General features: G+C 52.4%; 2 protein-coding genes across 10 annotated transcripts in view; one reads left to right on the forward strand and one right to left on the reverse strand.

The window, feature by feature from the left end:
• Nucleotides 1-85: 85 nt before the first annotated feature.
• On the reverse strand, nt 86-1,721 carry CUTA (cutA divalent cation tolerance homolog). Of its 6 annotated transcripts, none has more exons than XM_023538484.1 (7): nt 1,613-1,707; nt 1,360-1,530; nt 995-1,203; nt 761-874; nt 609-654; nt 435-484; nt 86-307 (listed from the first exon to the last, which is right to left on the reverse strand). In XM_023538484.1, exons 3-7 carry the CDS (start codon nt 1,174-1,176, stop codon nt 199-201), a joined length of 501 nt encoding a protein of 166 aa, XP_023394252.1. In that variant the 5' UTR covers nt 1,177-1,203; nt 1,360-1,530; nt 1,613-1,707; the 3' UTR covers nt 86-198. The 6 variants fall into 6 exon arrangements, with proteins under 6 accessions (XP_023394252.1, XP_023394251.1, XP_011371771.1 ...); XM_023538483.1 differs by having other exon boundaries at nt 1,479-1,530; nt 1,613-1,700; XM_011373469.2 differs by having other exon boundaries at nt 761-820; nt 1,479-1,530; nt 1,613-1,658.
• A 1,957-nt stretch (nt 1,722-3,678) lies between these two features.
• The window catches only part of SYNGAP1 (synaptic Ras GTPase activating protein 1), a 31,898-nt gene continuing 23,727 nt past the window's right edge, over nt 3,679-11,849 (forward strand). For 2 of the 4 annotated variants that reach the window (XM_011373471.2, XM_023538539.1), the window contains exons 1-3: nt 3,855-3,932; nt 7,171-7,292; nt 9,639-9,744. In XM_011373471.2, the coding sequence (XP_011371773.2) occupies nt 3,866-3,932; nt 7,171-7,292; nt 9,639-9,744 (295 nt within the window). In that variant the 5' untranslated portion in view covers nt 3,855-3,865. Of the gene's footprint in view, nt 3,933-6,082; nt 6,571-7,170; nt 7,293-9,638; nt 9,745-11,849 lie in introns of those variants that run through there. The other 2 variants (XM_023538540.1, XM_011373470.2) reach the window with 2 other exon arrangements.

Genomic DNA, 11,849 nt, shown 5'->3' on the forward strand with positions numbered 1-11,849 from the left:
CTGAAAGATGAAAAAACAGGCACTAGAAGCACCTCTAATCTTTCCAACAAAATTCACATACATGACAAGAAAAGGCAAAAGCAAGAAAGAACCAAAGGTAGGATTTATTAGGGACCCAGTCATCACCTGGAAGTCAGAGGGCATTGAAGTATATGAGAGCAACATGGCAGGAACAGGGTTCATCATGGTGGGACTACACTAGTCAGAAACTGACTTTGTAACCTGGTGCACCCAGTGCAGGTATGGGAAGTTTCCCTGCTCCACAGGCAGTGCAATCACCTCAGCCACTTCATAAGGGTGCACAGAGCTGTGAAAAAGATGGGGGGAGGGGTGGTCACTCAAAGATTTATCCAAAGGAGCCCACCACTGCAGACTGCCCAGCAAGTCCCACCCCACAGTACACAACCTCACCCCACCTATCTCAAAGTTCTTACCGAACAAAATCTGTCAAAGCTGGAACCAAGGAACTTTGGGTTTTAATCATCTAAAAGGTGAAGACGAACATAGTTGATTCAAGGGGTAGGGTTGATTTCAGGACCTCAGATGAGGGATAGAGGTCAAAGAGATCAGGGAATTAAAATTTTGTGGAGTGGGGGAATGTTTCTCACCATCAGCACCTCACTGTCCTCCTCAATCTTTCCTTTCCACTCATAGCTGAAAAGGTCAGGGAGAGAGTGTTGTGGGAGCAAAGATTTTACCCAAGGAAATAGTGCCAGTCAGCCCCTAAAGTTAGGTTAACCCCACAACTTATATGACTTACATGGATGTAATCTGAGGAATGACGTTGACGCAGGCTGCCAGGCGCTTCTCCACCACAGCCCTGAAGGTGAAGAGACAGCCCCATTCAGAGCATCCCATGACCTGGACTTTTGCACTGCCAACCCAGAGACAGGTTTCCAAACCTGAAGCAGGCAGGAAGCCGCGGGAAGGCACCTTTCTCCCCCAACCCCAACCTTCGTTCATGATCATCCTCTCTTCACACTGGGGTCCCCACCTGGCGATCTCCTTGGCGACCGTCTCGTTGGGGCAGGTGACAAAGGCTGCAGATACTGAGCCAGGAATATAGCCGGAGCCAGAGGCTGGCGAGGACTGGGACGGGGAGCTTCCTGAAGCCATGGACAGCAAGGCTCGGGGTAGCAACTGAAGGCGGGAGGCCACAGGCAACAGCGCCGGCATCCAAAGAAGTGACAAGAGCACAGCAGCCTGGTAGCAGGAAGTGAATTTGGAAGTGAATTCGGTATCTCCCTACAAATGCTCCAGGAAATTTAACTCTGGAAACCCTTCGCTTGGATAGACACAGGCTCTGCCCTCCCTCTTTTGCACCCTGAAGATAAAGGTCCCTGAAGCTGAGCGAGAAACCTGAAAAATTAAGGCAAAGGCGTGGTTTTCATTTCCTCCTCAGGAGTGGACCTCTGGGATTTGGGGAACGGGCGGTGGACGAGCTCCGAGGACCGGAAGGGGCGGGGCCGGTCACTCACCCCTCCGCCGAGCAGGACTGCGGTAGTCCGCAACCCCCTCATGCAGCCTACACTGGTAAAGAGCAGTTGAATATCAGAGACCACAGTAATGCCGAGAAAGGACCCCAAACCCAGGAACAGTGGCCTCTTCTTACCTGGGCGGCAGCCACGTGATAAGAAAACAGCACACACCACGTGACAGAAGCTGGGCTACAGAAGTTTCCAAAACCAGCCAATCCCGGCCCTCAGTTGGCCCGATTTGCCCCACCTCCTGGTGGGGGAGGAGCGCAGCGGGAGCTAACCAATCGACAGCGGGATCCGCAGTCGTGTAAGGAAAGGGCACGCCCATTTTCGGGTAAACCGGAAACGGCCAATTGCAAGCTGACAAGAGCCGCTGCGGCGTTCCATTGTCACGTGAAGGGGGCTGGACCCCTCCGGCGGCGGTACCTTAATAAGCGGCGCGAAGAAGCCAATCGCAGGCCAGCTCCTGTGGCCACGTGATGAGAAACCTGGCGCTAGGAAAGGGAGGGCTTGAGACCCCGCAGACTCGCGTTAGGTAGTGGACTGGGGAATCATCCTTAATCCCCAGAGTGTGCCTAGTAACAGCCCATACACGGTTCCTGAGGCCTGAAGGAGTGGGAGGGTCTGAGAAGATTGGACCTGGCGGGGTGAAGAGAGCGCCTCCTGCCCTTATGCCTGGTTTTGGGACATGTGCCTGAGTTTGGGAATAAACAATGCTAATCTGAGAAGCCAGCTGTCCTCGGGTAGCGGGGAGTGATTAGGCAAGCACGAGCATGGCAAGACAATGGCTAGGTGAGGAAAGTCGCACTTTGGAAGAACAGTGAGACCCTGTAAATGGGATAGATGATGATGAAAATGGGGCTGAAGGCGTCTCGGCCTTATTAAGTGAACCCGAAGTTGGAGACAGACCGGCGAATCTGGGAAAAGTACAGATGAGAGCTTCAGGTTGGGGATATGGAGAGGACACCGGGAAGTAGTGATGGTCCTTCTGTCCCTTATCCCTTTCTTTTTCGCTCTCAAAGACTGGTCTACCTGTCAGCCTTGGGTCTCCTTCCTTTAACCCATCCCCCTAGGAGCTAGGACCTGCCCTACATAACCTCCCTGGGGCCCAAGCACATCCTCTGACCCAAAAATGGAGAGAGGGGCCAATGAGAGAACAGAGAGGTGGGAGGACACAGCAGAGAAAAAGGCTTTTGCCACTCCCCCTACCCTGTATTTCTCCTCTTTCCAAGGTCTAGGGTCTCTGGTCGCCTGGGTGGGTGTGGCTGGGCGTTTCCCAGGCTGATGTCAGAGTTCTCTCACACCTACCTCTCCGGGGTTGGGGGTCTCCCCGAAATCGTTGTCTTTAGGTTGGAGTTTGTTTCTCAGATAGTTCTCTCTGGGGTCTTTCAGTGTTTGCATTGGAATCTTTCTCAGGATTGGGTTTCCTTTTGGTTTTTTGTTTGGGGGGTTGTGTTTCTGGGTTTGTGATCACTCTCCAAGGTCTTTCAAATTCTTTATGAGTTTGGGGTCGCTCAGTTCTCCATCTCTGGACTAGCTGCCTCTCTTTCCCCGCTTTTCTCCCTCTCCACACACCCCGCCCCCTCCACCGCCCAAGGTCTGGAGTTAGTTCTGAGTTATGTCTCAGTCTGCAGTTTCTTTTCTCTGAGATCTAAATCTGGGGTCTCTGATATCTCTGAGTCTGAGTTCTCTAATGCTAGGTCTGGGTTCTTTCTGAATCTAGGTCTTTTTATTTTTTATTTATTTTTTTAGTCTAGGCCTCAGGTATTGGTCCCTAAAACCACCATCTGAGGCTAGAGTCTAAGATTTCTGAGGCTATGGAGAACATTTTTTGAGACTGGATGCTCAGATTTTAACCTTTGAGCCCTCTCTCAGGGGGGTCTGGGGTCTTTTTTTTCTTTTTAACTGAGGTTGAGGTCTGTTTTCCTCTAGATTTTGGATTTGTGCCTCAAATTAACACCCCACTCCCCCCGCCCACCCCACCCCCATCCCCCGCCCAGCCCCGGGGGCGGCAGGGTATCTTTCTCCGTGGGCCTGGGGACTGCATATTTAGAACTGCCCTATCCCTCTCTGCTTTGAGTCAGGGGTCTCTATCTCTCTGGTTCTTACTGAGTAGGGGTGGGGGCTGCAGAGTCTCTCTCTCCTCCTCCTCCTCCTGCTCTCTCCTCTCTCGCTCATTCCCCCGCCCCCCCCCTCCCGGCTGCCGCTGCTGCCGTTGGCTCCTATTCTCCTCCTCCTCCTCCTCTCTCCTCCTCTCTGCTCCTCTCCGCTCCTCTCTCCTCCTCTCTCCTCCTCCTCCTCCACCTCCTCCTCCTTCTCCCCCTCTCTCTCCCCCTCTTTTTCTTCTCTTTCTCCCCCGTCCCCCCGCCCCCTCCCCCCCAGGCCTGATGAGCAGGTCTCGCGCCTCTATCCATCGGGGGAGCATCCCCGCGATGTCCTATGCCCCCTTCAGAGGTACGGTGGTGAGGGAAGGGGGAGGGCCAGTTGGGGGTAGAGGGGGGAGGGGCAGGGGCAGGGCGGAGGAGGGGGCAGAGCTGGGGCCAGGGAGGGGAGCAGCTGAAATGGAGAGAGAGAGGAGGGCTGGGAAGACAGAGATGGGAGCAATGGGGAAGGAGGGATTGGAGGCCAGAGGATAGGGGTAGAGAGGGACCGGAGAGACCAGGAAATATGCCTTGAAGGGGGCTGAGGTGAAAATGATGAAGGAGAAATAGATCGCCAGAAAGGGTGGGAAGATAGGATAGGGTTGGGGGAAGAGATGCAGAAATATTTTGGATGTGGGAGCTGAGAGATGAGGGAAATATCAAGAAAATAGAAGACAAGAGTAAGAAGGGCTAGGAGGGGGAAATGAAAACAGGGGTGAAAAGAGAAGCCAAGAAGGTGGGGGGGTAGAAATATAGTGGGAGGGGGGGTCAGAGAATGGGTAGAAAAAGAGAGGAGGATGGAGGGATAGAAGAAGGGGCCAGATGGAGAGAGAGGGAGGCAGTGTGGTGGGGGATGGAGGGTCCAGATGGAGGGAAGAGAGGAGAGGGAATGGGTTGGGGGAGGAGAGACCAGGGCAGGGGGAGGGCCAAATATGTGTGTGTTTGTGGAGGGGGGGCAGTACAAGTAAGATTGAGTGTTGGGAGTAGGAGGGCAGATTAGACTGCCCCAGACTCTGACCCTCATTAAGGCCCTTGACCAGTGATTAATATAACCTCTAGGGTCTTACCCTCTCCATCACTTCACCACTTTTACTCCCCTCCCCCACCTCCAATCCTTATTACCATTCCCCCTCCCTCCTCTGGTGTCCATCACCTATATCTTTCCTCCCATATGGTGTCCGTTCCTTATATGAGTCCCCCTTCTGTCCTCCTATTATCAGTCCCTTCTCTGGTATCCATTCTCTTTCCTGCCCTTCTATCTGGTAGCTCCTTTATATCTCTACCACCTCTTTGACCCCCTCTTTATTGACCCCCTTGTCCTAGTACTCCTGTTTGGTCCACTTCATTTCCTCTGCCCCATGTACAGTTGAGCCCTTCTGGTATATTCCTTGTTCCCTAGGGGTTTACCATCATTTCTGCCTCCTCTTCTAGATCCATCCCTGTAATTCGTCCCCAGCCCATCCTCTATTCCCTTGTCAACACAAGTCTGTGCCTATCAAATTTCCCCAATACCCCAGCTCTTATCACCCATTTCTCTTTTCTTGTCTCCTCTACTTACTGGAGTGTTAGAGATTTGGGGTGCAGACACAGGTTTTGATGGTTGGAACAGGGCCTACAAAAGATCCTCATCTGAGCTCTGTGGGATTTCTCATCCTAGTAAATCTTTCCCCTTTCTCAGATGTTTTCCTCTTCTCTTGCATCTGCCTCCCAGAATCATCCTTACTTAAGTCCAGATATTATGTGAGAGTGTGTGCGCATGCTTCCAGAGTTGGCCTGAGCTAAGTTTCCTGTGTCCTTCCCTGCTCCCAGGAAGAAGGTGCCCCCTGAAATCTAACCTGCCTCCCTATGGCTGCAGCCTAAACCAGTCTCTCCCATAATGATTATGTGTATCAACAGATTTCTCCTCTGGGGGTCCTCAGAGCCTGAGTGCAGTAGGCATGTTGCCTGCAGTGTCTGCAGTCTCAAAGCCTGGTGATCTCTGTATCTGGATAGTATCGGTTAGAATTTGAGATGGTATTGTGAGAGTGAGAATTTCAAGGTTTTGGGGTTTCTAAATACCTATATTCTGGGGATTCATCTCTGACTCTGATCTGCAGGTTGGCTAAATTTGAAGGACATGTTTGTGGACAGAAAAGAGCTAGATTTTTCAAAACTCTCCTACTCGGCATTCAGTTGAAACAATGTTCAAAGACCAGTTCTTTTCCTACAATATATCCCTGATTAATTATCCTGTAAAGGTGATAAAATTTGATGTTTCTTCCTCTAAACTCTCTCACACTTTGATACCTTAAGCCTATTTTCTATAACTTTTATGTCACCAATTTGATTTCTCGCCTACTTCCATAGGGCCTATCCCGTGTCCCTGTGATGGCATGTGACATTGGGGTTTAAAGGAGAGGCAGTTTGCAGAGATGGGGGCATGGGAAGAACAGCAAAGTTGGGGGAGGGTGACCGTGGGAGCATCTCTGAGCATGGACCACTCTTGGTCTACTGGTCTTTTCTAGAAGTTTTGTCCCCATCCCCAGCTCTAGTCTTGAGAGACACCCTTCTGTCGCTGGTCTTGATCTTCCATTCTTTCTTCCTGTCTGTCTTCCCCAAGCTCCTCACTGTGCCTTGGGAAGGTTCCTAACCTGTTGAGTTGGCATCCATCCTGTCCATGGAGACTAAGTGGGTGGGTGGGTAGAGCAGTACTGAATCTTTGATCTCTGAGCATGGAGTAGGGGAAGAGATCAATTCAGTCTCCATTCAAACAAGGGCATATTTCTTACCTCCTCACGCCCTGGCCCCTCCACAGCCAGATACTGACAAGACTCATCCCGCCCCTTCTTCCCCCCACCAGAATAACCAGAACTTTCCCCAAAGGATGAGCAGGTTTGGGCTAGGAGAGGAAGGAGCATAGAATAGAGGAGAGGCAGGAGGGAAGTCCTGCTCATGTCTCTGGCTCTGAACAGGTAAGCTCCCTCACTTCCTCTCTTCACTAGATGTTTATCTCTCAGGATTTCATGACTCAAATATTTCTATACCCCCTACACCATCCTTCTTTCCCACAGCTGTGTAGCTTTTCTCTTACTCTCTTGGAGATGGGTTGTGCCACTTTCCAAGTTCTTGTCTTCTGCAGTTATTTGGATGCCCTCCCTCTTCCCGGACACCTGCCACCAACATCTCTGTGTTTTTCTTCTGCCAGTTTTGCTGCCCTCACCTTTTAATTTTTTCGAAGTGGATGGAGAGCTCTTTCCCCTTTCTCTGCCTCCAAACTTATACCCTCTCTTTCAATATATAATTCCCTTCCCTAAGCCACACCTCCACATTTCTTCCCCGAAGTTGACAGAGCTCCCTATGATGTGATTACCCTCCCCTCTTTTTACTAAGATATAGAGGCTTATCTTCTTTTCCTTGAAAATTACCAGGGGCCTCACCCCTTTCTGTGATCTCCTCAAGGCAGTTGGGGTCCCCTTCTCCCACTTTGTGGACTCTCTTCCTACCATTTTAGGCCTCCGTCTCCCAAATGCATAGAGCCTCCCTTACCATTTCTGTGTGTCTCTGTCCCCCAGATGTACGGGGACCCCCTATGCACCGAACCCAATACGTTCATTCCCCATATGATCGTCCTGGTTGGAACCCTCGGTTCTGCATCATCTCTGGGAACCAGCTTCTCATGCTGGATGAGGACGAGGTGAGCAGGGTGGAAAGATCGGAAAAAGACCACTGGGTAGCATGGGGAGAATATGGAGAGAAAGATGAGGAGAATCCTCCTTTGTAAAGGAATAACACAGAGAAGATAAAGAAGCAATGTTTACAAGCAGTGGGAGGAAGGTGAATACTGAGATTTGGGTTGGGATGTGAAAAGGGGTAAGCATTCTCTCATCTTGGCCAGGGGGTCTTTGAAGGCCATGTGCAGCGTTGGGGAGGATATGGGGTTCTGAAGATTTGGGGGTGCCTCCACTTTTCATCTGCCCATATTGTGGGATAGGTTAGGGTGAGGAAGAGGAACTTAAGGGTGAAGAAATTGGGGATTGCTTTGGAAGGATCACCTCAAAAGCAATCTTCCTCTTCCCCCACTGAGCAAGACCCATCACTCACCACTCCCAGTCCTTTCCCCATCATGGGGCAGAGTGTAGGGAGGGAGAATTAAGAAACTCAGAGAAAAGGCAGGGAAGAGTAGGGGCTTTGGAGAACAAAGAGGGAGCTGGAGGATCCTGGGAGAGATGACAGATCAGTGGATATTGGCGGGGAGAGCCTTAAAGACTGGGAAGGTACTTGAGATCAGGGTTTAGAGAGACAGAGAGGGCTTTCGCCAGGGACATCAGGAAGGAATATAAAGGAGGAGACACCTGGGGATAAAGGAACTAAGAGTATGGGAAGTTGTCTAAAGGAGTAAGAAGAATGAGCTAGAGTCAGAGACTAGCCAGAATGAAAGACATGAAATGAACAGAGGGTTCTTATGGGAGGTGGTAATCATGCAGGGTGATTAGAGAGCCAGGGGAGTGTGGGTTCAGATTTGGGAGCCGGGTCAGCGGTGGAGGGTACATCAGAAGAAACAAGGGATGTGAATATGAAGGGTGGATGTCCAGAGGTGTGATGTTCAGGGGGTGATTTGGGGGACCAACTTTAGAGAGAGTGGAGGGCTGGAGAGGCGGAGGTTGAGAAGGGAATGGGAAGGGGGAGTTGGGAATGAGGCTCAGGGAGAGGTAATGGCCAAAGGGAAGAATAGAAGTGAGAAGTTGGAGGGGGGGTGGGGGCGGCGTTGGATAGGGTAGCCTAAGAGACCAGAGAGGTGGTGAGAGATGTGCCCCAAAAGATATTGGGGAAGTTGTGGTGAGGCAGGTCTAGAATTGGAGTTGGGGTTAACCAGAGTTTTGAGGGACCTGGGGGACAAGTGAGAATGTGGAGAGATGGCTGGCCATGGAGTAAAGTTGAGGTATCTAAGGGAGGATATGGTGACTTTAAAGGAAGAGGTGGTTTGGGTACTCAAAGTTTTAGGTATTGGGGGACATTTGAGTGACTCACTAGTCATCGCTAGTCTTGACCAAGGGTTTGGGGGTCTGTAGGATGAATTGGGGAAACTGGAACCTATAAGAGTGGGGACTGTTGTGAGGATGGAGGAGGACAATGGACAAGATAATGAAAGAATAACAGAGATGGGGACAGGTAGAGGGAACTGGTGGCCAGCAAGCTAAGGGGCAACAGAAGTGAAGTAGGAAGGGTGCGGACAGTGGGAGAGTGGGATAGAATTGGGAAAATGAGCAGTGTGTAGGGCCATGGGGACTGGAAATGGATCTAGATCAATTGTGGAACTGGGAATGGGGACTTATGGGGTGGAGGTGGTTCCTGTGGGGGTGGAGGAGATTGGAGGACTGGAGAGGAGGAGGTTAGGAAGGAAATAGGAAGGGGGAGTTGGGGATGAGGCTTAGGGAGAGGTAATGGCTAAAGGGAAGAACGGAAGTGAGAGAGGTTGAGGGGGCGGGGGCGGTGGAAGGAGATGAGAGGTGGGGGAAGGTGACCAGCCCTCTGGGAGGGTGGGGAGGTTGGGTCCCAGTCTGGCCGCAAGCCGGGCGTGGGAGGGAGACAAGCTGTGGATCCTGATTATAAATGCAGTTTCTGCTACCCCCGTGACAGGCACGGGGGGTGGGAAGGGGGCGAGTGAGGTGGGAGGTTGAGAGGAAAGCAGGGAGAATGGAAGAACTGAAGGTCAAGGGGAATGTGGATTCAGGGCGTTGCAAACTCCTGAGGGGTTGCAGGAAGAGCTGAGTAGGATTTGGGAGAACTCCCTGGAGAGTGTTTCAAAAGAAATGGAGGGAGAAGAGAGGAGGGTGGGGCGGGAGGGAATTAGGGAGAGAGACTTGAAGAGAGAAGAGAAAGAGAAATCGATTCACCCAGAGACACTGAAAGAGTGTCGAGGGGCAGGGGCAGAAGGTGGGCAGGCCCGGTGGAAGGGGCGGTTCGACCTGCTTGATTGGGGAGGGAAAGAGGAGGGACAGCCTGGGCCGGTGAGCTCTGACACGCCCCCCGCATCCCCTAGATACATCCCCTTCTGATCCGGGACCGGAGGAGCGAGTCCAGCCGCAACAAACTGCTGAGACGCACAGTCTCCGTGCCGGTGGAGGGGCGGCCCCACGGCGAGCATGGTACGGCGGCCGAGCAGGCTCTGGTGCCGGACAGTCGCGGGGAGAGGGCTGAAGGTGGATGGGGCTGCTGGGGCGGGGGAAGTCGGGGGTCTGAGGGAGCTGTCCGGGGCTGGGAGGAGGCGGAGACAAAGTCTCGTGTCTTAACAAGTGGGAACCTGGGAGGAGAAGGCGCCCTCCTCTGGGATCTGGAATGGCACCCGGGCTGTGGGTAACAGTCCTTGCTCCGTTTCGCTCCTTTTTCCCTTTCCAGCAGCGAAGTTTGACTTTTCCTGATGCTAGTAAAAATAGTCTCGTTAGATCTTTAGTTACCCGTCCGAGTGTTCCTGCCCTTGCTTTTCCCAGCTCTTGGTCTGGGATCTTGGAGAGAATGACCTAGTTCCTGTCCTACCCCCAGACCTCTGCCCCACCCCCACGCTCCTGCTTCTTCCAGACCTTCTGGCCTGTAGGCCCTCCCCTCTTTTCTTGTCCCCCTTTTCCTCTTCTCATCAACTGCTTCTATTTTCTGCAATTCTATTACCTTCTCTCTCTTCCTCCAAATTTCTCTTATTTTTCTCTACCCCTCTTGATTCGTCTGTCTCTCCCCTCTGCTCCCAGTGGAACTCCATCAGATCCCCATCTCATCTTTCTGTCTGTCTGTAGAGCTATCTGCTCAGTCTGTCTCTCCAACTCTCTCCCTCTCTCCATCTGTCTCTTCCCCTCCCTCCCAGTTTCTGCCCCCCTCCACCTCCCTCTTTAGTCATTTAAAAAAAGATTTTTGTCTTCCTGAGAAGTTCGCTTAAAAGGTTTCCATGGGAACAGTGAGGGGAGATGAAGGCAGAGAACAGAGATTCGCAGCCAAGGTGTAGAGAGACTCTCTCAGCCCCCGGAAACCCCCTCATCACTGCCCCCTACCACTTCATCCCCATTTCAGGACCAGGGATCCAGGTCCTCCATCCCCCCAACTCCTGGTGACCCCTTTCTTCCACCTGCTACCCCTCCCCTTAGGGATCCAGGCTTCCAGTTTTTCTTCCTTAGAGAGAGCGAGTGGCCTGTCTCTATCTCTTGGCTCCTTTCAGCCCTCTTCTGATAGGCCCAGACCTCACTGCCCTCTGGGACCCTGGGTAGGTGGGTGGCCAAGGATGTGTCATTGTCATAAACACCTCTGACCATAGGGGTGTGTGGGTAGCACAGCCAGGTGGTGGTGGTGGTGGAGTGTGTACAGAGAATGTGTATGATGTCTGTCGTATGCGTGCGTGTGTGTATCTCACAGAGGCATGTTCATGTCTGGGAAAGGTTCGTGTGCACATGTGCATACCTATATGTCCAGGCCAGAATGGTAATATTCTCATGGACCATGTTTTTGGTATGTCTGGTGTTTGGTGTCTCTGCCCACATATTCCGCATCTGTCTCAATACCTTGAGTCCTCAGGGTCTTGGGTCTCTGGTGTGGATCCCCTGTGTGTTTTGGGTGGGGACACCCATGTGTGTTTGGAATGGGGAAAGTATATGGAGGTTGTTGAGTTGGGGGTTCAGTGGGGTTGGGAGAGGGTCCAGGGGCATATATGTATATATGTATATGTATATGCATATGTACATATGTATATATACACATACACACATATACATGTATATATACACACATATGCATATATATGTTTGGGGGGAGGATTTAGTGAGTTGATAGCTGGTAAACGTTCGGGTTTTCAGGGCAACATGAAACGTGTAAAGGGCATGGAGGATGTGCTGGGGACATTGAGGTCTTGCGGGGGCTGGGTCCGCGAAGGTGTGTGCTGGGGCTGTAGGTGCCCAAGCCCAGGAGAGGTCGCCGGACCTTTGAGGGGCATTGGAATCCAGGGCTCCTCCTCTGCTGGGTGGAGTCGCCGCCCCTCACATTCCCTCCGCGGTTTTGGTGTGTGTGTTGGGGCGGGGGAGGGGGGTCTTGCTCCAGAGGGGATGATGGGAGGCCCAGTTGGTTTGGGGGGTCCCCTCGCCCCCCTCCCCCGTCTCTCTTGCGCTGTCTCCGGGCGACGGGGCTCGTGACAGAGGCGGCCACGGCAGCAGCGGTCGCCTAGCAACGGCGGCGGGGCCCGGGCAACGGCGGCAGCGGCGGGAGCGGCGGCGGAGGA

This window comes from Pteropus vampyrus, unplaced genomic scaffold, assembly GCF_000151845.1.
Source record: "Pteropus vampyrus isolate Shadow unplaced genomic scaffold, Pvam_2.0 Scaffold225, whole genome shotgun sequence".
NCBI lineage: Eukaryota > Metazoa > Chordata > Mammalia > Chiroptera > Pteropodidae > Pteropus > Pteropus vampyrus.